The 19,923-nt window shown below is 56.4% G+C and overlaps 2 protein-coding genes across 10 annotated transcripts in view; one reads left to right on the top strand and one right to left on the bottom strand.

The window, feature by feature from the left end:
- Nucleotides 1-88: 88 nt before the first annotated feature.
- On the bottom strand, nt 89-7,110 carry DYNLT1 (dynein light chain Tctex-type 1). 2 transcript variants are annotated; one of them, XM_017345468.3, is made up of 6 exons: nt 6,989-7,110; nt 4,452-4,493; nt 1,858-1,981; nt 931-1,008; nt 641-693; nt 89-504 (listed from the first exon to the last, which is right to left on the bottom strand). In XM_017345468.3, the coding sequence occupies exons 1-5, from the start codon at nt 7,013-7,015 to the stop codon at nt 671-673; spliced, it is 294 nt and encodes a 97-aa protein (XP_017200957.1). In that variant the 5' UTR covers nt 7,016-7,110; the 3' UTR covers nt 89-504; nt 641-670. The 2 variants fall into 2 exon arrangements, with proteins under 2 accessions (XP_017200957.1, XP_002715025.3); XM_002714979.5 differs by lacking the exon at nt 641-693.
- Nucleotides 7,111-19,923, top strand: part of SYTL3 (synaptotagmin like 3) — an 88,834-nt gene continuing 76,021 nt past the window's right edge. For 2 of the 8 annotated variants that reach the window (XM_070073323.1, XM_070073315.1), the window contains exon 1: nt 7,111-7,786. The gene's annotated coding sequence lies outside the window, so the exon portion shown is untranslated. Of the gene's footprint in view, nt 7,787-9,238; nt 13,304-18,618; nt 19,691-19,923 lie in introns of those variants that run through there. The other 6 variants (XM_070073317.1, XM_070073320.1, XM_070073316.1 and 3 more) reach the window with 6 other exon arrangements.

Raw genomic sequence — 19,923 nt, 5'->3', positions numbered from 1 at the left:
TGGAGGCGGGCCCGGGGCAGCGCCGCCCCTGTCTGGCGCTGTGAAGATCCCACCTGGGAGGCGAGGCAGACCCCGGAACAACACAGACTTGAAACCTGAATAATTTATTCTAACAAAAGTAAAAAGTATGGAAAATTAGTATACTTGAATCGTTTCCGAGAGAAGCGCTTCCCACCAGGATTTGAGCTTTAGCACCTTTGTAAAGAAACGGTCTGTTAAGAGGGGGCGGGGCAGGCTCTGCCCGCCCACCTCGGGACAGCGTGTGGCTCGCGGTGCACAGCGCCGGAACACTGCAGCCACGGGTGTATTTCTCTACATTCTGAGAGTGCCACAGAACACACAGATACGGAGAGAGGTGTGCACGGGACGCGCGGTGAGTGATGGGAAGACGGACAGAAGCGCTGAGGCAGAGCGGTGCCCGCGGGACGGGGGCTCAGATGGACAGGCCGAAGGCGCTGACGATGCAGTACATGGTCTTGTTCTCCCATCGCACGGTGCAGCTCCCTGCAGGAAAGCAGAGCGGCGCTGACCACCGGCAAAGTGGGCGGCGTGTGCAGACTTCTCCCCGGGCCACCCCCGGCACCCACCTCTCCGTGGGACACAGGCCTGGCAAGCCTCTGTCCAAGGTGATTCTACTCACCACGCTTGCGCAGTCTGGGTTCTGGAGTGTTCACGCACACAGGGTGAGGGATCCTGGGACAGACCCAAGTCCGCACGCTAAGTCCCTTTCTTTCACACACACCTATACACGGCCTCACTGCAGTGCGTCTGCGTTCTGGGACCCGTCACGTTGCGTCAGTGTGGAGTGTGCCACTCGCGACCACACCGTGGCATTTGCAATTCTACAGGCTCTGGAGCCCTTCTGACGCTCGCATTAAGGACGCCCGCCCCAGCCTGCCGCCCTGGCCTGGTGGAGGAGGAGCCGCCTACCGTCGGTGGAGCTGTCCCAGAAGCAAGAACTCGCCGTGTGCAGCCCGGCTCCGTTCTTCTGCATGATCACGCAGGTCACTGGAAGCAGCACCTCTTGTCAGAGAACGCCTGGCGCGTGACCGCCACCTGCCCACTCAGCACGTGTGTGCATCGCACGGCACAGCCACGGAAGGCCTCGTCCATGGACGGACAAGTCAGCCCGCCCCTCCCGCTGCCGCCTGCTCTAAGCACCTGCCGGGCAGTCCCGCAGTCCTGCTCGACCCGTGCCCTGGGACAGGGCCGGGGGCCAAGCGGGCCGAGTGCACTACACACATGACCTGTGCCCTGCGACGGGGCCAGCGGCCGAGCGGGCCGAGTGCACTACACACGTGACCTGTGCCCTGGGACGGGGCCAGGGGCCGAGCGGGCCAAGTGCGCTACACACGTGACCTGTGCCCTGGGACGGGGCCGGCGGCCGGGCGGGCCAAGTGCACTACACACGTGACCTGTGCCCTGCGACTGGGCTGGTGGCCGAGCTGGCCGAGTGCACTACACACGTGACCTGTGCCCTGCGACTGGGCTGGTGGCCGAGCTGGCCGAGTGCACTACACACGTGACCTGTGCCCTGCGACTGGGCTGGTGGCCGAGCTGGCCGAGTGCACTACACACGTGACCTGTGCCCTGGGATGGGGACAGGGCCAGGGGCCGAGCGGGCCAAGTGCACTACACACGTGACCTGTGCCCTGCGACTGGGCCGGGGGGCCGAGCAGGCCGAGTGCACTACACACGTGACCTGTGCCCTGGGACGGGGCCGGGGGCTGAGCAGGCCGAGTGCACTACACACATGACCTGCTCCAGGGACGGCGGGGAGTTATCACACCAGCTCTCTCCTGGCACTGTGAGGTAAAGACCCCCCCTCCCACAACAGGTCAAAAGCAAACCCCTTACCGATGTATTTGAATGGTTTCCCCAGCTTGGTGAGCTGGCTCAACGTCTGCTCCACGACGTTGGTGGTCCACTGGTTCACCTTGCTGTGCTGGTACGCGTTCCCACCGATGGCGCTCTCTATAGCCTGCAAAGCAGAGCCCCATCAGCACCCGCGAGTCCGGTGCCGCCAGCCTGAGTGCAGCCCGCGGCGGGTGCACCTGAACAGGGCCCTGCTTCATCTGAGCTGACAGCAGCAGCTGCGTGGAATCTGTCCCAAGTTCTGCCTGACCACTGGGTTCAGTGTGCTGCTGCCGTTCATACCTGGAGCATGCAACGTGCTTTTTTCCTACTGAGGCCAGAAAACACCTTTGCCTGTTCCTTTCTTTAAAGTATATTGGATATGGGGCCGGCGCTGTGGCACAGCGGGTGAACGCCCTGGCCTGAAGCACCGGCATCCCATATGGGCACCGGTTCAAAACCCGGCTGCTCCTCTTCCGATCTAGCTCTCTGCTCTGGCCTGGGAAAGCAGTAGAAGATGGCCCAAGTCCTTGGGGCCCTGAGCCCACGTGGGAGACCCAGAAGCTCCTGGCTCCTGGTTTCGGATTGGTGCAGTTCCAGCTATTGCAGCCAACTGGAAAGTGAACCAGCGAATGGAAGACACCTTTCTCTTTCTCTCTGCCTCTCCTCTCTCTAACTCTGAATTTCAAAGAAATAAGTAAATATTTAAAAAAAAGTATATTAGATACTTTTATCTAACACTAATACAGCTAATGCTACATATTAGGTACATTTTTATCAGCTAATGTACACACTATCCAAATGATCATCTATTCAAAAACATTCTTACCCAGCACTTGCTGGGACCTATGGCCACGTAAGAGCGCTTTCCAGATAACTGAAGAACAGCCTGTTACGTTCCAAAACGTGCTGAACTTCGTGACAAATGTGCGGATCCCACACTCCCTGGAGAAGGTGCCGGCTCCCTCTCTGCTCTCGCTCAGCGTGGCGCTGTCCACACCGGGATCTCCCGGCTCCCCCCCACCCCCACCCCCGGCAGCTCTGCCCCTGTTCACGCTGCTGCCAGGGCGCCCAGGTCTAAGCAGCTTCCCGCCCTACCCCTTCCTAGCCCGCTGTGCTTTTACGGCCTAAAATCAAAGCCACTCAGTGAGGGCCACGTGTGACTGCGGGCACAGAGGAGCAGTGGTCAGGTCTGAGGTGTGCAGAGCGGGCATGGAGCTGGTGACCCTGCTCTGTAGCCAAGGCCACACCCAGGCTCCTCCCCAGAGACCTTCCTCTCTGTCCTGGGGCTCCTGGCAGTCCCGCCCACAGCCCCCAGGGGATGGTGGGGGGGCACAGAGGTCTTGTCAAGGGGGCTTCATTCAAGCTGAACCTCTGGCAGCTCTCTCCGCAGCTGGAGACCCACTGTTTTCAGGTACGGGGGAAGCCCTGCTCCAGCCGTGGACCTGCCCGAATGTCCTGCTGTCCAACACAGAGTCCACCTCCTGCTGCTGGGCTGTGGGCGCGCTCACCGCCTGGGCCCTGCACTTCCAACGGAACCGGCTGCCTGGTAACCGAGTCAACACAGTGCAGCAAACAGAGGGGCAAGCGCAGGCTTCCTGCCCGTCTCACTCCTGGTCTGCGCCTGCTGCCCCCGGCTCCCTGCTGTGTGCACACACAGTGTCACAGCCCCCGCGGAGCGACAGGACCTCACGGGTGCTGAACCGAGCACTCTGCTTTAGATACTGCTCACAAAAAACAGGCCGCGGGCCTCTCAGAAGTCAGAGATGTACGTGGAAGTAAGCTGCATTAAGTTCAATTCCAAGGAACAAACAGGACCTCAAATGGTGTCTTAAATTCAGATCATCCGATGACCTGGCCAAGGGCTTCGGTGTCTCTGCGCTCAGTCTCAGCGGGGAGGCGTCCCTGCTGCCAGCACCTCTCAGCCACACCGGCCTCCTCCCCTTGTCTCACACGCCCACGTACATCCCCGCCCCGGGGCCTCTGCACATGCCCAGGTCGGAACCTCTTCTCACTCACCCCGCCCCTCCAGACTTCGGCTCGGGACAGTCCCTGCGCGCACGCATGCGCGTCAGTCCCCCTTCCCTGCTCTCGGCTCCCGCTCGTAGCACGTGGGAGCTTTGTCTTCCCCTGCGATGCTCTGACCGGAGTGCGGTCTCCCCCCACCACTGCGTGAGCTGCAGGCGCACGGGCCCGGTCTGCTCTGCTCCCCACCCCCCGGCCCTGCCCGAGTGAGCGATGAGCCGTCCCTCGTCTCGTTGTCCTCCCGGGTGCTGAAGCCGGTGACCCACACGTTCCAACAGTAACTCGAGTTGGTGGTGGGAGAAGCCACGGAGCAGCCCTGAACGCCCGTGGGCTGACGGTCTTTGCCTCCGCGTGTCCTCCACCGGACACTGGAAACGCTGACTCGCGGGACCCGAGTCTTCTGCTGAAAGGTCAGGGTCAAGCCCTGGGAACACGCCGTGGAACGCTCTGTGTGTCAGACGCCCCGCCTGGCGGACGCGCACAGCTGGCCTCGCCCTGGTCGCTCTCCGCTCGCTCCGTGAACACCCTCGCAGCCCGAGGCGGGACTCGGGCACAGGGTGGGGCCTCCTTACCTCTTTCACGATGTTGCTCACTTCATCGACGACGAAGGCGGTCTGTGGGCAGAAAACTCAGTTCAGCGGGGCTCATCGCAAGGCCTGTTCCCAGCGCGCTGCCAGCCCCTGCCTGCGTTATGAACAGCTGGGGCGTCCTCTCAGGGGGCTTGGCGCCGTGGGAGGGGCGGGCCCAGCAGCCCCCGAGGACCAGAGCGAGTGGGGCACAGCCAGGAACCAGAAACCCTGTCTGCGACGTAGAGGTTTTCTGTTTCATTTTTACCTTGCCAAAATCCAAGCGTCACTTTCAACCAGAATTCAGTCCCCGCTCCCGCCTCTCCTGTTAGGAGCACTGCTGGCTTCCCGTGTAAGGGAACGGAAGCTGCGCCACAAGGCCGGTTCCAGGGGGAGTTCTCGCTTCCCTAACGAGAACAGATCCGGGGGACTGACACCCAGGAGCAGCTCTAAGCCGCCACAGTCAGCAAAGCTGGGGGCCGGCGGCGTGGCCCAGCCGTTTAACCCACCACCTGCACCAGCTCGAGCCCCGGCTGCCCTGCTGCCTCCGTGGCTCCCTGCTGACGGCCCGGGGAAAGCAGCGGAGGAGGGCCCAGGACCGCCCCTGTTTGGGAGACCAGGATGGAGTTCCTGGGCCCTGCCGCCATTAGGGGAATGAGCCAGTGGGTGGGAGATCTCTCTGCCTTGTAAATAAACAAATCTTTATTTATTTATTTGACAGGTAGAGTTATAGACAGTGAGAGACAGACAGAGAGAAAGGTCTTCCTTCCGTTGGTTCACTCCCTAAATGGCCGCCACAGCTGGCGCTGCGCTGATCTGAAGCCAGGAGCCAGGTGCTTCCTCCTGGTCTCCCATGCGGGTGCAGGGCCCAAGCACTTGGGCCATCCTCCACTGTCCTCCCAGGCCACAGCAGAGAGCTGGCCTGGAAGAGGAGCAACTGGGACCAGAACCGGTGCCCGTATGGGATGCCGGCACTGCAGGCAGAGGATTAACCAAGTGAGCCACGGCGCCGGCCCCTTAATAAACAAATCTTAGAAACAAACATTTTTTTCGTGCTAGTTCCAGATAATAATTTTCTCAACGCTGTCCTACTTTAGGAGCAACCCCCGGCTGGTGGGAGGTGGGCCGCCAGCAGCACCCTGGTTCTAGAACTGGTGCCTGTGAGCCTCTGCTCATGGGAAGGGGCAGCTTAAATCACTGCTGTCCCAGGAGTGCTACTCCCCTCCGCACCTGCTCTCGGAGGGCGGGCCCGGGGGACCCGCCGTGAGCACCCCAGGGGAGAAAGGCAGACAGCGCCCTGCTTACACAGCGAGTTCTCCCCCTGCCCTGTTCCAGAGGACCGCTCCTTTCAGGAGGACCAAGAGCGGCTGGCCCAAAGCCGTCTCACTTGCTACACTGGACACGCGGACAAAACCAAGCCAGCCAGTTAACCAGCACTTGCAGTCTGAGCGATTCCAGCGATCCAGGGTTGAAAGGATCCTTCCATGTGACTGCAGCGACCCTAACCCGCAAAGGAGAGCTCCTGAACACCTTCCCGTGTGGTTAAGGCGGGGAGGGGGCTAAGGGACATTCTAAGGTGCTCAGTGGAAAGCAGAGTGGCCGTGGGCGCGCTGCACGGTCCCGGCTTCCACAAGAAGGTGAAACCAGGAGCTGAGAACACAACCACACGCAGCGACCCTGTACGCAAGTCTTAGGCGAGGGGCCAGGGGGCTGGTGGGACTGGGGGGGTTCCTCGCGTTTGAAAGGCGCGATTCAGCACCCGCGGTGACAGCCGGCGGGCAGGTGTGTTCGGGACGCAGCTTCGCCCACACTGCAGCTTCCCCCTGGTTAAGGGGCGGCTCGGCCTCGCTGAAGCACAAGCCCCCCGGGGAGCCCCTGAACCCCTCTCCTAGGGACTCCCCTGCTGCCCAGTCACAGGCTGCCTTTGCGACCCTCCAGGCAAAGTGCAAACCGGACCCCCACCGTGCGTCCGTCAGGCCCAGCCGTTCGCCCCCTCGGAACCTTCCAGCTCCAGTTCGAAGCCCGTCAAAGCGTCCGGCCTCGCCTCTCTGCCCACGGCGCGCAGCCCCTGCTCGGAACCGCACCCAGGGGGCTGCTCCCCACGACCGGCGTCCGCCTGCGGGCGCTCCCGGGCTCCACGCGCCCCCACGAGCAGCCCCTTCACTGGGCTCAAACCCAAGGCCACGGCCACGGCCGCGGCGCCCGCAGACAAAGGCGGGCGCTGCCCCCCAGCGCCGCCGCGCCGCAGCCCGCCCGGCCCTCGGGCCCCGGCCCCGCGCGCGCCTCTCCGGGCTGGGGCTGGGGTCACGTCATCCCCCGGGGCCTGCGCCCCGAGGACTCCGAGGGCAGCCTGCACGGGAAGCAGTCGGCCGCCCCGAGGCCGGGACACCGGGGCAGCGCCCCGCGCCGCCCGGCGCCGCCGCCCGTTAGCCTGGAGCCGCGGACAACGGCGGACCAGCCGGCGCGGGAAGAGGGCAGCCAGGCCCCAGCCGCGCCCGGACTCTCTCTCCTCCACCCTTCCGTCACACCGATCGGGCGGTTACCTCCTCAGCACCCTGGTAGTCTTCCATCTTCCCTCCGGCTCGTCGCCTCCGCCTCCCGGAGTAGAGCGGACTGCGCAGGCGTACGCAGGCCCCGCCCACCCACGGCAAGCCGCCCCCGTGTTCTCCCCCGCGCGCCACGCCCCAAGATCCGGCCACGCCCCCAGCCTCAGGCCACGCCCACCGCCCCCGCTCCTCCGTCGCTCGCAGAGTCCCCGCGGCCGCAGTCGGCCACGCCCCCAGCGCGGGCCACGCCCACCGTGCCGCTGCTCCGCTGCCCGCCTAGTCCCCGCCGCCGCAGTCGCCGCGATAGGGGTCTCCGAGTCCGGCGGTCTTTCCAACCCTCGAGGCGGTGGTGATTCCCGCGACTGAAGGCGGCACGCGCCGGAGTGGCTGGGGCCAGGCGCCTGGGGGCCCGGGATTCGGACGCCTGAGCCCCTGGAACAAAATTTCCCTTGGAGAGGCAAGTTTCTCATATATACGGTAAATGAGAATTTCTCCTTTTTAAGCACCATTAAAAGAAAAAAAAAATACTTTGGGTGGGAAAAGTGTGCCACACCGCGCCCTTCCGGGCTGCCTTAGCAGCGAACCCACAGACCAGCGCTGCACACCCCAGGGCCTCTGTGGGACTTGCTCGTGCCGCCTGTGCACCTGTCTGCAGGTGCGCAGAACTGTGGCTCTGGGGTCGCTTTTTCTGATTCCACCGAGCCCTTGAAGTTGAGCTGTCACTTCAGAGCCCAGCCCCAGGACGAGCTGACCGTGAGGAGCCCACTCTGCACTCGTCAGCAGCCCTGCCTCCAGGTTGGTGCCTCTCAGCGGGGGTCACACCCTGCTGTGACCAGCTGGGCTGTCCTCAGGGTCTTAGTAGAGCCCCTGGGAGGGAGCCTAACTCCTCCGTCCCCTGTTGGCTTTGCTGTGAGTCTGTGCCCCGCTGTTGTCAGACCACGGCTTACTCCTGCTGGCATTTGGGTGAATAGACTTGAACCCATCCTCGCTCTAAAATCCCCTCTGTAGGAGGCCTTCTCTGACACCGCCTCCTCCTCTTCTCCACCCTCCGCGCCTTTCTCGCCTTGGAAGTTTGTGTTTATGGTCTCTCCATCTAGTGCGTGAGTTCCAGATGGATCCCCTTCCGCTCATGCCATCAAACTCTGCTGAATGGCAGGTGAACCTGCCGCCTGGGACCCTAGCCTCACATATCAGGTGTCAGTTCCAGTCCCGGCTGTTCCACTTCCAATCCAGCTCCCTGCTGATGTGCACAGGGAAGCAGCAGAGGATGGGCCAAGTCCTTGATCCCTGCCACCTGTGTGGGAGGCCTGGAGGCTGTTGCAAGCATTGGGGGGGAGTAAACCAGCATATGGAAGATCTCTCTCTCTCTCCTTCTCTCTCCCTTTTGAATTCATCAGACACATCATTTACTTAATGAGTCCATGGATCCCCATACCCACAGGTGTTAGCCTTGCCTCAGATCCGAACAGAGAGAACTGGGGAGTGGGGGACATGGCGGTTGCCTGCCCCCTTGTGGGCCACAGAGAGCTGCTGAGAGGACAGAGCAGTGACTGGCCTGGGGCACTCTGTCCTGTATGCTGCACCTGACCAAGGAGAGGCACCGGGCAGACGGGTGGTTCTGCAGCACCTGCTCTCCTGCGCCTCCGCTTCTGAACTTGACTTAGGTTTTCAGGCCCCATCTTATTCTCTGGCTTGCCCCTCAGTGCACATGTGACTCTGATGTTGCTGTGTGACCTCCTGCCATTGCCAGCCTCACCTGAGACCACTTAGCTGTCCTCCGCCTATCCTTTCCCTGTCCTCTACCCTCTGTGGCCCTGAGCCAAATAAGCTTTTTTAAATATATGTGTGTGTGTGTGTGTGTGTGTGTATATATATATATATATATATATCTGAAAGGCAGAGTTACAGTGGAGCGGGGTTGAGTGGGGAGAGAGGTCTTCCATCCGCTGGTTCACTCCCCAAATGACTGCAACAGCGAGAGCTGGGCTGATCTGAAGCCAGGAGCCAAGAGCTTCTTCCGGGTCTCCCACATGGGTGTGGGGCCCAAGGACTTGGGCCATCTTCCACTGCTTTCCCAGGCCATTAGCGGGGAGGGAGCTGGAGTGGAAGTTTAGTGTCTAGGACTTAGTACCCATATGGGATGCAGGCACTGCAGACAGCGGCTTCACCTGCTATGCCAGGGCACCAGCCCCCAGGCTTTTTTTTTTTTTTTTTTTTTTTTTTTTTTTTTTGACAGATAGAGTTAGACAGTGAGAGAGGGAGACAGAGAGAAAGGTCTTCCTTCTGTTGGTTCACTCCCCAAATGGCTGCCATGGCCGGCACTGCGCCAGTCCAAAGCCAGGAGCTTCTTCCAGGTCTCCCATGTGGGTGCAGGGCCCAAGCACTTGGGCCATCTTCCACTGCCTTCCCAGGCCACAGCAGAGAGCTGGACTGGAAGAGGAGCAACCGGGACTAGAACCTGGTGCCCATATGGGATACTGGTGCCGCAGGCAGAGGATTAACCAAGTGAGCCACGGCGCCAGCCCCCAGGCTTTTTAACTCTTGTTTCCTTCTGCTCCTTTGGGGTGGACCTGCATTCCCACTAATTCAATGTCTTAGAACTATGTGCAAGGCAAGAATACACAGGTTTTCATGGGACATTGTCACTGAAGGGAGTGAATTTGCTCCACTGCCCCTTAGAAACTTGCTAAGCCCAGTGAGCCGCCTGAATGGCAGTGCAACTTAGATCTAAAGAGAATTAGTCGCATGCATGCAAATCAGCCGAAAACATGCAAATGTGCATGTAAAAATATTGTGGGTGACTCAGCTCCTGCGGATTGGGTACCACCCTCCAATTGCAGCTGTCAAGAGACATTTATCATGGGAGGTGGCATTTTGAGTGTGCCTAACAAGTGGATGAGTTCTTGTGTTGATCTGTTCACTCATCCAACAACCGTATACCCAGCACTCGCTCAGTGTCAGGCTCTGAGCTCGGTGGGGGCTACAAAGTCTCTAAGACATGGTCTTTTGTTTTTCCTCTCTCAAAGATTTATTTATTTATTTGAAAGGCAGAGAGGGAGGGAATCGTGCATCCATTGGTTTGCTCCTCCAGATGCCTGCAGCAGCCGGGGCTGGATCAGGCTGAAGTCAGGAGCCAGGAACTGCATCTGAACCTCTCCAGTGGGTGTCAGGGGCCCAGGTTCTTGAGCCTTCTTCCACTGCCTTCCCAGGTGTCTGAGCAAGGAGCTGGATCAGAAGGAGGGCAGCCAGGACGCTAAGCAGTGCTCCCATAGGGGATTCAGCTTTGCAAGCAGCAAAATTCACTGCACCACAACGCTGGTCTTTGGGATAGTTTTTTGTTTAAAAACTGGTTCCTGTAATTCAGAGGGCTTGAATCTCTAGGCTGGAGGGTTGTGTGGTGCTTGGGAGAATGCGGGGGCATGGTGTGGTATTCTGCCCAGTGGTGTTCGGTCGCAGGGTGAAGGACTTTGAAGTCAACGTGGCGGTTGGCAGGTCATAGCTACCATTTCCAGCGCCTCCCTCCCGCCAAGATTTCGGATCCCTCAGAGGCGCTGGGGCACGGGCACACTGACTCATAGCTGCGCGGGGATCTCTGTGTTCAAAATAACATTCGGTTTTCTGCAGTAACTCAGGGGTGTGAAGCCTGGGTTTGCTTTTGAATTTGGGCGTTAGTCGTAGATTAGCAGGTGCAGCGTGCCGCCTTTCTCTGTTCCAGTCAAGTCTAACTACACACTCTGTCGAACTCGGGCCCAGAATCACTGAGCCTTTCTTTATCAGCGCATGACTTCAACGATGTCTCCCGGTGGCTTCCCCGAGTCTGAAGCCGTTCACAGCCCAAATCCCATTCCGTGGCTACTTGAGATTTTCCCTCCTTTCGCTGTGTCTAGGAGTGTGTTACTGGGATGTCACATGGGGTCAACTATAGCAACAACAATAATCCTAATAGAAGAAGATGACAACGACAATGGCGGCAATGTCAAAACACTCAAGTCCAATGAGTGTAACGTAATGGAAAAGAAAAGAAGCTCCTCCTGACACTTATCTGGAGTGAGAGTCCTGTGCCGAGAAATCGTGTGCTAAAGAGATTAGCTAAGACGTGCTATATTTAGGTCAGCCCTCCGGTGATCGAGGGGGCAGGGGCACCATAGTGGTGGAATATCTCCATGCCAACTGGAAAGAGCTGTTGCTATGGCTACCATGGCCCCTTCCTTGGACCCCCATCCCCAAGTCCAGTTGCTAATGTATGGCTCTCAGCACAGCAAGGGCTCCAGCTGGCTTTGTGTTTAGACTGGTTGATATCATGCTTAGCTGTCAATTATGTGTATATGAAAAAACACACAGCACAGCGGTCAGGCTAGGTGGATAGGTGTGGCCTGCTGATAAACGTCGACTTCCGGTGGTTGATGACAACAAAGACCTGCTTGTCACTCATGTTATACAACCCATGTCATCTTTTAAAAAAAATTGTTGGCCGGCGCCGCGGCTCACTAGGCTAATCCTCCGCCTTGTGGCGCCGGCACACCGGGTTCTAGTCCTGGTTGGGGCACCGGATTCTGTCCCAGTTGCTCCTCTTCCAGGCCAGCTCTCTGCTGTGGCCAGGGAGTGCAGTGGAGGATGGCCCAAGTGCTTGGGCCCTGCACCCCATGGGAGACCAGGAGGAAGCACCTGGCTCCTGCCTTCGGATCAGCGCGGTGCGCTGGCCACAGCGCGCCGGCCACGGCGGCCATTGGAGGGTGAACCAACAGCAAAGGAAGACCTTTCTCTCTGTCTCTTTCTCTCACTGTCCACTCTGCCTGTCAAAAAATAAAAAAAAAAATGTTTATTTGAAAGGCAGAGAGAGAGGGAGAGAGAAAGAGATCTTCCATCTGCAGGTTCATTTCCCAAATGGCTAAAATTGTTGGGGCTGGGCCAGCTGGAAGTCAGGATCTAGCAACTCCATCCAGTGGCAGGGGCTCAAGCACTTGGGCATCCTCCGCTGCTTTCCCAGGCACAACAGCAGGGTACTGGATGGGAAGTGGAGCAGCCAGGACTCGAACCAGCACCTCTATGGGATGATGACATTACAGGTGGGGTGGCTTAACCTTCTGCACCACAATGCTGGTCCCACTGACTCGTGTCTTCTATACTGATGGGACAGCCATCTCTGGAATCACTGAGGCACAGGGACAGAGCGCTGGCCTGAGTTCCCGTGTACATCACCTCTGTACACATTTTACCCAGGACCAGTGTTTGGCCCCCTCTGGGTTTCCAGGGCAGGGACACTCAAGGGTGAAGTCGCCCCACCAAACACACACAGCCCTCTGCAGGTTTCCGTGGTGGCTTCATTGCCATGTCCATCCTGTTAGTCTGGCTCCTGTCCTGTTCTCCAGCTCAGCCACCCCTCCACCCCTCTGCTGATCTGACCTCACCCCCTGGCCAGCCCTGTGTCACCTACTTTGCTTTCCAATTTGCTGTAATTTATACCCCTCCATTTCAGCACCCACCTGTGTTCAGACCTGCCAACTCTTGCATCTGTGTCCTTTCAGCCCAAGGCCAGTGATGTCCAAACTCCTTTATGCCCTCCCCACACCCAGCGGGAACAATTCTCCTTGTATTCCAAACGTGTGTTTATTTTGAAGCAATACGGTCAACTGTGAATCCAGTAAACATTAAGTTTTAGCTTTTAACTGTTTTTGTTTTCATTAGTGAGCCAGAGAGAGAACAGAATTCTCATCCTCTAGTTCACTTCCCAAATGCCTCAATGGCTGGCGGTGGGGCTGGGGCACGGCCAGGCGCTAGGAACACAAGGCAGGTGTCCCAGGTGGGTGACAAGCACCCAGCACCCATTCACTTGGGCTACTGCTGTCTCCCAGGGTCTGCTGTAGCAGGAAGCTGGAGTCAGGAGTTCGAACCTCTCAGCTACACAGAGCAATCTGTCGAGATCCCGCTGTGAGACCACGACACACGCAGCCGGGCAGGCACAATGAGAGAGGCAGGTGGCATCAGGTGGGCGGGCGAGGATGTGAAGCGGTCAGACCGTGGTGCTGGTAGGAGCATCAGCGGGCACAGCCACGTGGCCAGCTTCTGCTACAGCGGATCCTGTTCCTGACCTGGATCCCAGCATCCCGACTCCTGGGCGCGCATTCAACAGAAACCTGTGCAAATATTTACCCGAGAGGCGTTTGGAAGATGTTTGTGGTTAACATTCATCACAGCAGAAAAAATTACGGATAACACAAACGCTCATTACCCCTGCCGGAAGTGAATGCTTTCTCTACGTCTGTACTGTGAAACGCATCTGTGAGAGTGGGCGAACGACGACCCCATGCGAAGGTAAGGCTCCTCCACACTCAGTGCTGACCAGAAGGAGCCAGACAGGAAAGAGTGAAAAGCGAAGGATTCCATTACGCAAAGCACAAGGGCACCAAAGTGTGCCCGGTCAGGGTAGAGAGTGAGTGGAAGTGGGGCAGAAAGTGCTTCATTCTGTCTCTTACTAGGGGTGCGCTCAGTCTGGGGCCCCTTGGCAAGCTGTGCCTGCCTTCCTGGGCCAGCAGATGTGACTGGAGATGTGGGGAGTCCATTTACGCCTGAGGTCAGGGTGAAACCCCTGGCGATGGAGGCCACTGGACCTCAAGTCCAGGTCTCCGGGGGGCTCGCCTGGGGAGGGGGCACACGTTCTGAACACCAGCATCGGTGTGGTTAGAGCTGAAACACCCCCGTGTGGTGCTGGTGGCTTCGCCCCTGGGGCCCGGGAGGAGGTAGAGCAGCCTGGTGGCAGGGCTGGCCACACAGCGCGGCCTGGGGCCAGCAGGGAGGAAAGGGAAATGCGTCAGTTCTTCCTCCAGCTACCAGAAGGGACTTCCTTATCTCCAGAGAGGTTCCCTGAAGCAGGTGCAAAGGTAGGAGGGGGCCCAACCCGGGGAGAGGTGGTCCTGGGGGCAGGATGGGGAGATTGTTGGTTATTGTAACCTCTTAAACTGATGACATTAAAGACGGGCAACAAAAGCACATGATAAATTAGATGAAGGCTGAATTCAATTTTATTGAGTAACATACATTTAAAATGTGGGATTATAATGATTTTAATGGTATGGATGGAGTAACTTCAAAGCTAGTTAAAAACAAAATGGAAAAATACTATCTAAAAGCTATAGGGTTTGAATTTTTTTAAAAAAATTTTTAAAGATTTATTTTTATTTGAAGGGGTAAGAGTTACATATAGAGAGGGAGAGATAGAGTGAGTGATCTTTCATCCACTGATTCACTCCCCGAATGGCCACAGTGGCCGGAGCTGGACCAATCCAAAGCCAGGAGCCAGGAGCTTCTTCTGGATCTCCCACATGGGTGCAGGGGCCCAAGCACTTGGCCATCCTCTGCTGATTTCCCAGGCCATAGCAGAGAGCTGGACAGGAAGTGGAGCAGCCAGGACTCCCTACCTATGTGGGATGCTGGCACAGCAGGTGGAGGCTTACCCTACTATGCCATAGTGCCAGCCTCTAAAAAATGTTTTTAAATGTGTTAGAAAGAGAGAGAGAGAGAGAGAGAGAGAGCAAGAGCGAGTGCTTCCCTGCGCTGGTTCACTCCCCAGATGTCCACAACTGCTGAGGCTGGGCCAGCCTGGGTCTCCCACGTGAGTGCAGGGATCCAGCCACTGAGCTGCCATCACTGCCCCCCCCCCCCCCAGGGTCTGCATTAACAGGAAGCTGGAACCAGGAGTCAGAGCCAGGAGCAGAACACAGCCTTCCCAGCATGACACACATACCAGCGTCTAGCTGCTGGCTAGAGGCCGCTCCTTGGGGTGATTTTTTAAGGTGGTAGAGTGTTACTTGATTTCTTCTTTCGTGCATAAATTTTCTACATGCAGTTTATTGCTGTTTTGCTCTGGAACAACTCCATTGATTTAGATTCTTTGATCAGCCATATCTCTGGTTTGCAAGGGGAACACAAATGTGTTCTTAGAATTCAAAAAATTAAGTTTGCCAGGGTCTAATTTTAATTTCGTTAAGCTTCCTTAACCCCTAAACAAATTTCTTGGTAAGAGAGAGACTATAGAGGAATATTAGATATTAAGGATCTATGAAGATGTTAGAATTGGTGTGAGAAAACTATTCAGCCGAGAGAGCATGCGAGCAGGAGATTCTAATTTCCTAACTTCTCTGCCTTAACAAAGCGCAAGGTTTTGAAAGTAAACAGCCTCAGATTAGAGTAACTTTGATTTTGCCAAGATGTGCTGGCCTCTTCTGATGGACAGGTGCACTTAGTTCATCATGTTGCAATGAGGCTGAATTGAGACAATGTGTGTGAAGGATTTGTCAGCCCAGCGTAAGTGCTTTATAAATAGTAGTTGTTGGTACAACAAAAAGTTTCACAAGGATTATGAACAGGCCCTGTAACGATATAATATTCATTCTTTGACCTTCTATAAGAAGAGGTCAAGTTTAAGCCATAAGCATGAGGTTTCAGGGACCTGACGCTCATACTGCTGTGGAGAGGAGGAAAATAAGCATGAAGCCGGGTTCTGGCTGCAGATGCAGCTGGCAGGCAAGGGGTCCCGGGACGTGGGCCTCCGCAGCCCCCTGGAAACGCCAGCTCTGAGCACATCACGAGAGACAGAGGATTTGTAAGTGCACAGCTCCATTTCCGTGGGAGACTTTCTGACTGGCACGCATGTGTGTCATCTCCTTTTTGCAAAAGTGTCTTTCAAGCCCATGACTGGGAGCCCAGTTTGAGCTGGAACTAGAGACAAGAGCTATTCCGTACTCATCGCCTTCCTCAGCTGATTTGCCAGGCCATAGCAGAGAGCTGGACAGGAAGTGGAGCAGCCAGAACTCCCTACCTATGTGGGATGCTGGCACAGCAGGTGGAGGCTTAACCTACTATGCCATAGTGCCAGCCTCTAAAAAAATGTTTTTAAATGTGTTGAGAGAAAGAGAGAGAGAGAGCAAGAGCGAGTGCTTCCCTGCCCTGGTTCACTCCCCAGATGTCCACAACTGCTGAGGCTGGGCCAGCCTGAAGCCAGGAGCGGGCAGCTCAGTCTGGGTCTCCCATGTGAGTGCAGGGATCCAGCCACTGAGCTGCCATCACTGCCCTCCAGGGTCTGCATTAACAGGAAGCTGAAACCAGGAGTCAGAGCCAGGAGTAGAACACAGCCTTCCCAACATGACACACGTACCAGCGTCTAGCTTCTGGCTAGAGGCCGCTCCTTGGGGTGATTTTTTAAGGTGGCAGAGGGCTCATCCTCTCTGCTACTGTCAGAGCTTTCATAAAGAAATCTATGGGGGCCGGTGCTATGGTGCCGTGAGTTAAGCCACAGCTGCAGCTTCAGAGTCCCAAATGGTCACTGGTTCAAGTCCTGCTGCTCCTCCTCCTCTTCTTCTTCTTTTAATATTTATTTTATTTTATTTGAAAGTCAGAGTTACAGAGAGGTAGAGGCAGAGAAAGAGGGAGAAATCTTCCATCCACTGGCTCACTCCCCAAACGGCACCAAAGGCCAGAGCTGAGCCGATCTGAAGCCAGGAACTCCCACGCAGGTGCAAAGTCCCAAGCACTTGGACCATCTTCCACTGCTTTCCCAGGCCAAAGCAGAGAGCTGGATCAGAAGAGGAACAACCGGGATTTGAACAAGTGCCCATATAGGATGCAGGCTGCGGCCTCACCTGCTAAGCCGCAGTGCCAGGCCCTGTTCCACTTATGATCCAGCTCCTTGCTAACGCACCTGGGAAAGCAGTGGAAGATGGCCCAAGTGCTTGAGCCCTTGTACCCAAGTGGGAGACCTGGATGAAGTTCCTGCTTCCTGGCTTTGGGCTGGGCCAGCCCTGGCCATTGTGGCCATTTAGGGAGTGAGCCAGCAGATGGAGGACTTCTCTCTCTTCCCCTGCCTCTCCCTCTCTATAACTCCACCTTTGAAATAAATAAATATTTTTTTAAAAAGAAGAATCTGCAGGTGAAATAGTAAAGAAAGCAGCAGTAAAAATTTCCTGTTCTTTTTTTTAATTTGAGAGATGGGAGAGAGGGAGAGAGGGAGAGAAAGAGAGAGGGAGAGAGAGAGAGGGAGAGAGAGAGAGAGAGAGGGAGAAATGGTGCTCCAATTCATTTGTTCACTCCCTGATTGCCTGTAACCGTTGAAGCTGAGAGCGATCCAGGTCCTCCCACAGGGGTTGCAGGAACTTGACCTTCCAGGGTCAGCACTGGCAGGAGCCGGAGCCAGGTATGGAGTGCTGGTACTTGGTTAGGTAAAACTTCAAGGTCTGTGTGGCCAGGCACCTGTTTCCCTGCATAGGCGGCAGAGAGCCCCGGGCTACAGGCTGAAACCGAGCCTGCTGGAGGAAACAGCTGTGGTCAAGTAGCAGGGGCGTGGAGCGGGGCCCTGAAATGAGCTGTGCCGCCCCCCCCACCACCACCGTGAGAGTGTGGCTAGCAGTTTCCCTTGAGCCTCCCCGTGGTGACGACAGTCACGGTCTGTGGCCGCGCCTGCCCGGCGTCATTTCTTCCCCTGTCTCAGCGAGATGGCGAAAGCTGGTTTCCTTTGATCTAAGAGGGGCTGCCCAGGGGTGACAGCTGTGTGTCCCTTGACAATGGGGGCAGCTGCTGAAACACTCGGCCCTGGCTGGCTCACTGTCGTGCAGTGTCACAGAGTGCCCTCACGGTCCATCACTGGACGCACTCTCTTGATGCGACCAATGCAGTAAGCACGGGTGTGGGAAGCCACCGACAGCAAAGCATGGCCGGCTGTTCTGGGTGCTGTTTATATAAGCAGAAGGGGTGCCCTCTAAGATGTGACAAAGCCTAGTAAGCGAAGCACTTGTTATCACTGTTAAGGATTATGTGCTGTATGCAGGTGTGCGTGCTGACTTGTATACGGCTGACAGGAGGGTAGTGGGCTGCCTGGCACCAGCGCCACCACAAACGTGGGTGATGCTGTCCTGCGGGCATAGCTTTTCTCTAGTGTGTATCTCCCGTGACCTTTCTGAAGATCCCAGTATATGCATGAATTTTTATGCACCAAAAAATGCAAAACCCTTTGCATTTAATTCATCAATAACTGAGTGGAAGAAGTAGCCTACAAATAAGGAATGTCTCTGCTCCCATCCTCCTGTGTCTCCTCTCCCTCAGCCTGGCATTTCTTGCACTTTTCCCCCTGGCCAGATCTACAAGCCAAGGTCAAGTTTGGCTTTGGGCTGAGGAGGGCGGGCAAGCATTGTTTCCAGCTTACAGCCCAGCACTAAATGTTGCCATCGCCGGCCAAGCTCTCCTCGAGTGTCTCCCCTGGGAGCCCTTTCCGCCCTCTCCACGTGGAGCAGACCACACCTTCCTCTGAGCCTACTCCTTCTCGGTAGACCTTGGGTTGTTAGGTGCAGCCAAGCAAGCTGTGATGGTGTTGCTTGCGTGCGCATTTTCGGCTGGATTGTGCACACCTTGGCTGTGAAGTCTCGCTGGTTTCCATGCCCTCAGGACCAGGTGCTTGACACCTGAAGACTACTAAGATGCTGTCGTACAGTTGATGCATAGGGCACCGTGGCCCCCTGTGTCTGTCTGGATGCCCAACGTCCACTGGGACGCGGCATGACTGGAGAGAGACCCGGGGGGAATGCGGGAGTCAGCAGTCCTCTCTACCCAGCCATCTCGCTTTCTGCCATTTCCATTACCAGCTGCCAACTGTGGCCTGAAAATATTACGTGGCAAGTTCCAGAAGTAAATAACGCCTAAATTCTCAAGAACTTTTACTGCAATACGTTGTGAGAATTATTCTACTTTGCTGTCAGTAAGTGTGGTTAATCTCTTACGGTTCCTAATTTATAAGTTGCACTTTATTGTAGGCATATATGGATAGGAAAGAACATGTTGTATTTAAGGTACAATTCTATCCAAAATTTCAGGCATCCTCTGGTGTCCCAGGACATATCCCCATGGGGGATGGGGTTTCCATGCCTTGGCCGTAGTACTCCCCACTGATGCCTGAGTCTCCACTAATCCAGAGAATGGCTCAGTTTCCCGCTCTTGGCCCTTGTGGGGGGCATGGCAGGGGGCAGTGGAGGGAACACAGAACTCACCCTCCTCCAGTGCTGGGGCTGCACTCGGATGACTAGCTAGGTTCCTGAAACAAGCTGGTGAAGTGGGATGATTTTCTCCATTGCGTGGAGGCGGCTGGTGAGTCTCCCAGAGGTTATGCCACTGGCCCAAGAATATGTGGCCATGTGCAGGAACCAGGGCTGGTTCCCAGGCTAGCTAATTCCAAAAGCAATGCTGATATGGGATGGTTTGTGTGGGGAGCTTCTCTCAGTGGCTGGTGGACACATGTTCCTCCCACGTGGTGCTGTGGTGCAGGATTTATTTATTTTTTTAATTGTTAAATAGAATCAGACTGATTAGTGGATTATGGCAAAGCTCCATGTGGGTGGACGGAGCCTGCCGACACCGTGGCTTGGATGCACTAAACAAAATTTAGAAGTGTGTTGAGTGAGAGAGGGAGTGACTGGCCTAGATAATAGAAAAAGGACCTGGGAGATTTCATTATTCAAGCTGTGACATGGGGAAGTCTGCCTGAGATTGCCCCAGAGCAGTCATCCCTAGTGTGCTTTTCGAATTCTGAAATGACTCAGGTTGCCCTGTGCTTTTCAGATTTCTGAAGGCTGACACCCCCTGACCACGTTTCCTGCCCTACTTGAATTGGTGGGTAAACCTACACACTGCAGTGACTAGTCACAGCTTCTTCCCTTCAAGGTGGGTAAATCTATACATCACAGTAGTCATGGCTTCCCGCATTAGGTGGGTAAACCTACACGTCACAGTAACCACGGCTTCCTCCCTTCAAGGTGGGAATCGCTGCTAGCCCATGCCATCCCTGGCAGGGAGACACCGACTCAGAGACAAGCCAGAGTCAAGTCAGGTCACCACAGAGCAATATGCCAAGTGGAAGGGAGTAAAGATGGCAGGCTAGCTGACTTTGGTAGTAA

This window comes from Oryctolagus cuniculus, chromosome 5 (genome assembly GCF_964237555.1).
Source record: "Oryctolagus cuniculus chromosome 5, mOryCun1.1, whole genome shotgun sequence".
Lineage (NCBI taxonomy): Eukaryota > Metazoa > Chordata > Mammalia > Lagomorpha > Leporidae > Oryctolagus > Oryctolagus cuniculus.
This window is presented reverse-complemented; position numbering and strand designations above follow the sequence as displayed.

What these genes read in the sequence shown, in the direction of transcription:
- DYNLT1 (XM_002714979.5), bottom strand. Translation starts at nt 7,015, where the DNA reads ATGGAAGACTACCAGGGTGCTGAGGAG. An exon ending in ACTACCAGGGTGCTGAGGAG is followed by an intron (nt 4,494 to 6,988) that starts GTAACCGCCCGA and finishes TTCTGCCCACAG; the next exon opens with ACCGCCTTCGTCGTCGATGA. An exon ending in TGAGCAACATCGTGAAAGAG is followed by an intron (nt 1,982 to 4,451) that starts GTAAGGAGGCCC and finishes TCTGCTTTGCAG; the next exon opens with GCTATAGAGAGCGCCATCGG.